The sequence below is a fragment of the Gasterosteus aculeatus genome, chromosome 2 (genome assembly GCF_964276395.1).
Source record: "Gasterosteus aculeatus chromosome 2, fGasAcu3.hap1.1, whole genome shotgun sequence".
NCBI classification, from domain to species: Eukaryota; Metazoa; Chordata; class Actinopteri; order Perciformes; family Gasterosteidae; genus Gasterosteus; species Gasterosteus aculeatus.
This window is the reverse complement of record NC_135689.1, coordinates 10,342,669-10,351,705: the sequence shown is the minus strand read 5'-3', so window position 1 is coordinate 10,351,705 and position 9,037 is coordinate 10,342,669. Positions and strand designations below refer to the sequence as shown.

The 9,037-nt window shown below is 42.5% G+C and overlaps 1 protein-coding gene across 1 annotated transcript; it reads left to right on the top strand.

The window, feature by feature from the left end:
* Window positions 1–463: 463 nt before the first annotated feature.
* hoxc12a (homeobox C12a) lies at window positions 464–6,330 on the top strand. The gene is made up of 2 exons (XM_040194476.2): window positions 464–3,176; window positions 4,353–6,330. Exons 1-2 carry the CDS (start codon window positions 2,591–2,593, stop codon window positions 4,589–4,591), a joined length of 825 nt encoding a protein of 274 aa, XP_040050410.1. The 5' UTR covers window positions 464–2,590; the 3' UTR covers window positions 4,592–6,330.
* Window positions 6,331–9,037: the final 2,707 nt, after the last annotated feature.

The following is a 9,037-nucleotide window of genomic DNA, read 5'->3' as shown; positions in this document are numbered from 1 at the left end:
CAACCTAAACACTGAGGGTCCTTAAGGCTTCCCTTGGTGGTTTGTTTTCCTTGAAGGAAGCTTTAAAAGTGCAGCTATAGCTGTGGCAACCTGCCTGCAGACAATCAAAGAGAGAAAAGGGAAGAAAGGCCCTTTGTTTGGGCTTATTGCCCTGTCTGGACAGGACCCGCGGATTCCAGGAGGGTCATTTCAATATCGACCAGACAGTGTACTAGACAGTGACCTTGACAGTCCAACGCTCCGTTTACCAGGTTTTTCTTTAACAGCTCATTTTCTTTCCTCCAAATGAGAGCGCGAGGACGCGTGTGACATCAGCGCCAGCTGAGCTAGAGACGCACACAGTTGACGAGCAGTGGTTTGAATGTGAAATTTGGATTCGTGGGAATACTGGATCGGAGGCGTGGAATGACGAGGCGAGGAGGCGCATCACATGGCCTCTTTCTCCGAGGTAAAGTGGCGATTCAAGCCGGTGCGTTGCTCTCTTTCTGTTGTCATAACATGCGATATGAAGTGACACCATGACACCCCGTTGCGCCCACTGACGCGCAAGTTACGACATTTGATTGGTGTTGGTGCTGCATTGCGAGACTCCCTAACTAGATGCAATCATTTGCAATGATTGTCGAGCTAAGTGACCGCAACGGAACGCGAGCTTCCCCAGTTCCACCATTTGATATTAGCGTTTCTATTTAAGGCTGGAGCGAGGCCTGCTGCATTTGGGTTAGATAGCTATCGGATATCGGCTGACTCGCAAATCGTTCCCGAACTGAATGAATGCTCTCACATAACACTTCACTGGCATATTTGTAACACAACGAGGGCCAGTCAACACGCATGTGCAAGCAGCAGCATAGACCCTCTCACTTTTTGAAATACCACACCCATTATAATACATATGAATTCATTAGATCAGTTTGTTTATTTTTTTATTATTATTTAGAGTATTATTAATCATCAGTGTGTTAAGGCAAAGGGTGGGTGTTGTTTTTTCTAATCTGCAGAGCATCTTGGAATACCTTCATTTATTATTTGTGTGCTACAGGTCCTCTCTTTATGCCACATTCTAAACAATTGTTTATTCTATTTTGTTGATTAAAATGTCCATTCATTTCATTTAAATAGAGAATTTGAGTTCAAAATCAAGTTCAACCCACTGTGCCTCGTGAACTTGAGTGAATTGACGGCATTACATTACAATACAATTACAATTGCGTGCTATGTGTTATATTTAGGATAAGAAAATTGTTGTCCTCGACTATTTTGCCATAATTGCCATAATTGAGACATAAAAACTCCCCACTGCTCAGTTATGAAAACATTTGACATCCATATATTGATTGTGTCTTCCTTAATGTATAGGAAGGGTGGTGGTAAATTGTGAATTTATAAAGGGAAAGTCGGATTTGCAAAATTATTCATAGCTGTGAACGCTAAGAAATTGCGTTATTTTTTATTTCAGTTGACGAGAAGTCTGTAGACCTTGGAGAGGAATGCAAAAACAGGCAAAACGTTGAAATGTAAAAATAACTTAGGAATTCAAACCCAAGGCCATGCAAAGATTAAAGCAATGTCAGTCACGAGCATGCCTTTGGGGCTGATGGTCGGGGAGCTCGATGACCAAAGCCCACATTAGAAATGAAGGCTGTATACATAAATAATTTGCACATGATGGGGAAGTTTTTCTGCAGAAAACGTGTGCTGGGAACTTTTGTGTTGATAAAAGAGGCATTTTGTGTCAGAACGGAGCTGTATATTCTATATTTGTTCTGTTTTGCCAGAGCTGCATCTACAAATCAACTAATTAGCCTCGATATAAAGCAGAGAAACTCTGCTGATTGTATCAGTTGAGTGCCCTCGGATATCTTGTAAAGTTCATATAAAATAATTGTGAGCAGTATAACAATCCCACAGAGTTTGGCTGTGAACGTTTATTGGAGGTATCTGTTAAAGTTGTTCATGTGAGGTGTACTAGGGGATATTATGTGAAATATATCCTCTTAAAGTAACCTTGTAGAATATCGTTCTCTTTTACACAGCCAATGGCTTCAACCTGCTGACCCCGTTACTGTATGTGAGTAGAGTGGGGCAATGAGCATCAGTCTTTTCTTAAAATAAGCTTGTAAAATTGGGACATCACAGCTTTATATGACATGGAATTCATCCATAATTTGCTAGAAAACAAGAGGTCATATGCACCTTCTTATTCCAGAAAAATAGTTTTCATAAGAAATGGTATTTAAAAACGTTTGCCAGCTTATAAAGATATTAACATAGCCCATGCGGTTCCGTGAGTGTAAAGGGAGAAGCTTCCTGGGCTCCCTTTGGGACTCCTCACGTGACTCAAGTGAAGAAACAATTCTGCATTTTTAATAAAATGTTTTTATTGTTTTTTTTAAAAGCATATAAACCTCTTTAATACAGAAGGTAATTTTTTGTTTTGTTTGAGATACAACGAGTGGGTGGTACTATGTGTAGCTGAAGTTAGCCTGGACACGTGGTTTGAGGGAGACCAATCAGGGGCCCCTCCAGGTTTAACTATGTTAAATGTCAGATTGCAATAAACTAGAAGCTGTTGGTCGGGCCCGTGGAAATGGGCGAGCATAATCTCCTTAATCCAGGGTTTGTGGGACCTTTGGTAAACATCCACACAGGAGACACATTTTACTTTCCGAATTTTAGAGCTTCAGGGGGACAACTGGCGGGGCTACCGCCGCTCTCCTACCCGAGAAGGGACAACGTTTGCTCCCTTCCGTGGAACCCTTCGGAGCCGTGCAATGGATACTCTCAACCCTACTTTAGCAGCCCCGTGTCTATTAACCCGCCCTTCAATCGCTCGTGTGAAGTTAGCAGACCTGAAGAGGGAAAATGTTATTATAGCAACGGGAACAGGGAGACCTGTTCTGGCGGCGGCAGCAGCCTCAAACGAGAGGACAGGGCGAGAGACACATCATCATTAACATCCGAGCACGGGATGCACAGTGGAATTGGCAGCACAGCAGTCTTCGCCAAATATGATTATGGGACCGAACAGCTCACGCAAGACCCGCCGTCCTGTCAATCTATGGAGTCCGACTCCAGCTCCTCTCTGCTCAACGAAGGCGGCAAGCCTCCATCCAGCGACACGCAGACCATCGTGTCACCGGGAAGCCATTCAAGCAACATAGCCATAGGCGGAGGTGGGTGTTTTTTATATTATTATATTCAAGTCAACATCAAGTATTTGACAGGCACGTTGAAATGATGTGTTGGGGACTTGCACGCAGCGTGAGCTCCCTGGCATTACTCGTTGGTTAGAGCTCGTAGTCTTGACGCACACAGCGTGCAGCCTTTGGATTAGCCTGCAGGGTCGTTGCGTGGTGCGCAAACGCCGCTAGGGGTTGCCCTAAAATGCCTCACGCGCCATGTGGTTGTGTACAGTTAAAGATAAACTCACCAAGCGATACTCCCCACCGGTTCGGGAACGAATGACGCCAAAAGTGCGATCAAGGCAGAGCAATGGTCGTTGTATTGTTACAAGCTGCATAGGCCGAAACCAATTGATGTGGTGATTTAGAGAGGACGGCGCTTTGGGTGACTGCATTCAATAGAGAGTTTTCTTTTTAATGACTCGTAAACTGAATTAATATATGTCGCTGTGTACTCAAGAGTCATTTAATATGCTCTGAAACTCGCAAATAAGTAGGGGTATTTTCAAGCACGGCTTAATTATCACGTTAATGCTGCTTTAACTGCAACAATAAAACTTACCGTGACACCAGCCGCTGCAAACTGGTAGTCTCGAGAGGCTTGACAAATACAATATGAACACGCACGATCCAAAATTGCTCAAAATTGTGCAGGTTCTGCTTGTGGTTGTGAAATTGGGTTTGAAATCAGATGTGTTCCGGCAAGACAAAAACCAATTCAGTTTGTGTGTGTGTGTGTGTGTGTGTGTGTGTGTGTGTGTGTGTGTGTGTGTGTGTGTGTGTGTGCAGGAAGTGAAAGATTAAGGTCGTCAGCTCTCTGAATCTTAACATTTAAAATAAACTGCACAACAGCGAAATCCTCTTTGACATAAACGCGATGTTATTTCCGCAGCCGGGGTCAACTTTAGAAATGTCTTTATTATAATGTATTTTTGTGAATGCTTTTCATCTTACTGCTCAAATGAATAGACAATTAATTTGCCTCATGGATAAGGGAATCTCCCAAGCTCCCCCTGAACAAGTGATGCCCTATGGGCTCCTCGTAACCTTGGAGGTGACCGTGATTTTGCAACTGTGGTGACTAATCCCTTGTTGCTCCCCTCCTCCTCCCCCGTCTCCTCCCCCCCCCCCCCCCCCCCCCCCCCCCCCCCCCCCCGTCTCCTCCAGGTGCCCCGTGGTACCCGATGCACACTCGCACCAGAAAGAAGCGTAAACCGTATTCCAAACTTCAACTGGCTGAGCTAGAAGGTGAATTCATGCTGAATGAGTTCATCACCAGGCAGCGGCGGAGGGAGCTCTCCGACCGGCTGAACCTCAGCGACCAACAGGTGAAGATCTGGTTCCAGAACCGCAGGATGAAGAAGAAGAGACTCATGCTGAGGGAGCAAGCCTTGGCCTACTTTTAGAGATGCGGAAAAAGGTGAATGATTGGCAGCAAAAAGCCAATCCCTCTACGCTCCCGTTGGTGTCGTTTCGATGCATGCACTCATCCATCCATCGTTTGGATCGCAGGCGATTGTTACAACACGTTGTGATATTATTTTTGTGTCTCTTAGGCGCGGGCCACACAAACCCAAAACAAGTAACCACCTGTGATTCACACAGATAGTCAGTGAGGCTGCCTCTATGTTTGGTATAATCGCATAAAAAGCGGTGAAGATACATTTTTCTCCTCTGTTCCTTTTCTATGTTTGTCTTCAGCGAGATAACTCAGTTTGCGATGAAACATAATGACATCGCCATTTTTATCCCACATTTAGTCAGGGGAAATAAGGAAAAATAAATTGGTAGAAAGAAAGAAAAGACTCATTACACGGTCTCATCCGTAATTTCTCTTTTGCGTCATGAACAGAATATTTCCACAGCTATTTGTTGGGTAAGAGTACAGCATCCTCTTTATCTCCTTTACATAGCTTTGCCTTTCTGGGACGTTCACGGTCACAGACAGGAAGTCTGGCCGCCTGCATGAGGAGGGGGCAATTGTAACCCACATTGCTGTCCTAATGACTTTTCATTGGGGAAAAAAAAACGGATTGCAGTGACTTCGTTCATGCGCTAAGACGTTTACGGTATTTCTTGTCGCATCTCTACTTGTATTACATTTAAACGTCTTATGGAAATCTGCGCAGAATACTGCATGGGTCGCATTTCTTAAATTGAGTTTAATCATCGTTTGAATATGAGTTTAAGCTGCTATTAACGTCCAGAATGTGCCGTAAATTCTCCTGAATCTGTCATGGAAATACTCGCAATTACATGTAAGATTTTAGGTCAACTTGGTTAAACAAGGGAACTGCTTAAAGTTACATCATGGGGGGCGGCAGGGTACGTTTTAGGCCTGGGAAAAAAAAAGTAAAAGTAAACTAAGGAAGTTACTATGATTGCGCTCCCTTAATGCGGGAGAATACAGCGCAACATCGGTCATGCAAAACGAGTAAGCTATAGAAGTGAAATGTATTTACAGCATGTTATTGATGTGAAATAGCTAAAAGTGTTTTTCTGCGGGCCACTTCCTCTGTAGGTGACTTTTTTAATACATGTTTTTCTGAACAAATCAAAAGTAAACACGACCTTGAACATTTTCACACAAACGTCTGCAAAGAAATACATTCTTTGCAGACGTTTGTGTCAAAATATCATTGATATTATTTTTTAATATTAGACTAGGATGGAAACTGAGGGCTTATTACCCAAATGTACTTGCTCTTTGCAATGTGCTCAATGTTGTCCCTCCCCATGCCATGTACTGTATAACTTTGTAAAATGACATTTTCATATATTACCTTTTGCATCCTGTTTGAGGATCCCATATCGCTATGTAATAGTGCGTTATGTTATTGATCGTCTTGTACTATATCGCATTCCATATAGCCTCTTCGTGGTTAAAAGGGTCCGAAATTTAGGCCTATTATATCATACTGCCAAAAATTGATCTAAGAAGTGGTATGCAACACGTTTTACCGCACATGGCATTTAAATAAACCATGTTTCAGTGTGATAGTTGTTTGTCATTGTTCTCTTAATTCGTCCCTCATTGCATTCCCTTCTTTGCCCTCGTAAGGATTGCTACGTTGTCTTGTAAAAGTAATAATGATATGAATGTATATGCTTACGGTCTTCAATAAACGTACTATTGAAACGTACATTGGTGTAACTTCACTTTGTCACCATGTTGCCTGATTGAATGTTCTGCTTTAAACTCTTTTCTGAGTGTTGACCGGTAGGATTATTGCAGCAAGCTGAACGACGTTATGAAGTATTTGAGTGTTTTGTGGCACGCGGCTGTGCTCGCTGTGAACTAATCAACGGGAGCCCACACAGGTGTGCTGCTCGGATTCAGGGGATAAAACCTTTCGATGCAAAATGGCCGCCAGGTGAATGCAGAATTCTAAAAAATTGAATATTTCATAGTTTATTAATACAACAACTGCATTCGTTTTAGGTAAAAACCTTGAAGTTAGTCTAATCACTACCACTGGTATACGAGCCTATAACGGCGCGTCTAAACACGCTGTAGGTCTGTAAAGCAGTAACAAGGTTGCACCCCAGTGCTCTATAGTGAAGCCTCTTGAACCGCCTGTATCTTCTGGTTTGCATTAGGATTTTGATGGTTATAATGTCAAATCTTTAGACGAATCAGAAGTGCTCTCACAAATGTATGTTGAACGGACATTTAAAATAGTCAAAGCACTCAACGGCAACGAAGCGCAACGCAATGCAGAGTCGAGCATTGCTTTGTGTGTCACTGGCAGGAGGGAGTGCGTCTGTGTTGTGTTGTCTCAATGTTGAGATCACATGTTGCCTCCGCAATGAGCTGCGAACGGCCGCTCCTGCAACCAGATTACCGAGTTAATCCGTCCGTGATCACAACAGGAAAACACACATCTATAATGACGTCAGCTAATTAAATAACACTGCCCTGTTGGTGCGGTATAACTTGAAGTTTATCAATCACGAATGTGTCTCGGGACCTGGTTTTGTGTCACTGTACCGCTCATCACGCCGACCGAAGCTGGTGACATTTTGCCTACATTGCTTCGAACCATCGCCCTCCACAAATGAGTAACACACACACACATCTTATGCATTCATCATGATGTTGCATCACTTAGCCTTGTGTAGCGTTATATAAATAATGAATATACTGCAATCATCCATGAGAAGAACGGGCCTGGATTCACTGCAATCCGATGATGCCATGCGTTAGTTTGCAGGTATGATAAAGAGAGATAGTTATACATTGCTGTTTCATCTGTAAATACGATTTGTAATATGTGTCCAGTGAAAACGAGAATATAGATATATCAAATATGGCATCCGCCAGTTTTATGCATTGCAGAAAATCCTAGATGTAGACTTACGAGTCATATCAAATTAATGAGCGTCCAGAATTTGAACATGGATAACAGAGCAAATACTAGATCCATTATTCCCTCATTGTTATAAGACAAAAAAATGTTCTGACATGTACGTTTTGCGACAATATTCATATTCGTTTTTAAAAGAATACACCGTTTTGAAGTGGTGCAGGTTGATGCAAAGAAAGTATTTGCGATCATGATAATCTCCAAACAAATAATAATGCAATTGTGTGAATTGAAATTGATCATCCAAACATTCATCATTCATAACTAAACCAATTTTTTAGCTAATCAGACGTCGTGCTGAAAGGAGATGTACTAATAAAGCATAAAGTCTTATGTTTGTGTGTTGCTTTGTTAAATAGGTTCGAGAAGAATAATGGATGAAAAATGCACCATGACGCTCCTGAGCGTCCTGTTCTTCAGAGATTATTTATAAAAAGAAATCCCCAAAGTCAGTGATGTCACGAATGATTTGGGTAACATGGTCTGCATTGAAAGTTAAACACCGGCAATTCTAATAACTCGATATTATGTAAATATTTAAATTCATACCGTAACTGATCCTTTGGAAAATAGAGGAGATACATTTTCCAGGATCCATTATTTCTATTTAACGCCATGTGTGTCAACTTCAATTCAAAACAGCGAGCATATTAGTTCATACAAATTGTGTTAGCAACCAAACCACATGCAGCACGGAACACAGCGTGATTCGTGTTGGCAACCGGATGAAATGAGGCAAACTGTTGTTTGTGCGTTTACAGGCTAGTTAAGGGGTTCCTGTGTAAAACGGTGGGATTATTCGGAGGGCATCGTGGCAGGATGGGGCTGAGCGCTGCCGGGCGGATGTCTGGACACATAATACGCTTTTACCTTGAACTTCCATCTGTTGGGTTACGTTGTTTGTGTGTCCAATTTGTTTAAACGCTCCTCTTCTTTATTTTGCTTTGCCTTATGACAAACAATGCTTTTTTTTGTTAGGGAACCTTCAGAAGAGCTTTCGCGTCAAAGAAACCATTTCACAGCGGCCACGACTGCGTCTTTACCTGCAATCGTTTCTCTTAGGTAAACAACATCCCCGTGTTGTCTCCAACATTTCTTTTCACTTCTTCAACATTTCGGTGTAAAACCGGAATTTGAGGGGGAATTTAAACCAATCCTAAAAAAATAACCTTGCGTTTAAACTCGTTGTATTTATATTATTAAACAGTACACAATCTTAGTTGGGTTTGCATCATTTTACAATAGGTCCACTTGGCACTTTTGACTTTGAGACGGGGCTAAATCTGTTTATGGTGGCCTGTCTCCGTGTCTCAAAGGTCAGTGAGCTTCACAGTGCCCTTCGCAGAGAACTTGTGTGGCATGTGGTCTACGTCCCCCGCCACCCCTCTGCCGTTTATGGCACAGAGCTGGCTGGAGAAATAGAAAGCAATGTTATTCCTGCTAAAGTGTGCACGTGTGCGTGGACGTGCACGAGAGCTCGAGTGG

Bases quoted from the DNA above. Each gene is read 5' to 3' on its own strand.
- hoxc12a (XM_040194476.2), top strand. From the start codon at position 2,591: ATGGGCGAGCATAATCTCCTTAATCCAGGGTTTGTGGGACCTTTGGTA. The intron at 3,177-4,352 runs GTGGGTGTTTTT...CGTCTCCTCCAG, and splicing joins CAACATAGCCATAGGCGGAG to GTGCCCCGTGGTACCCGATG.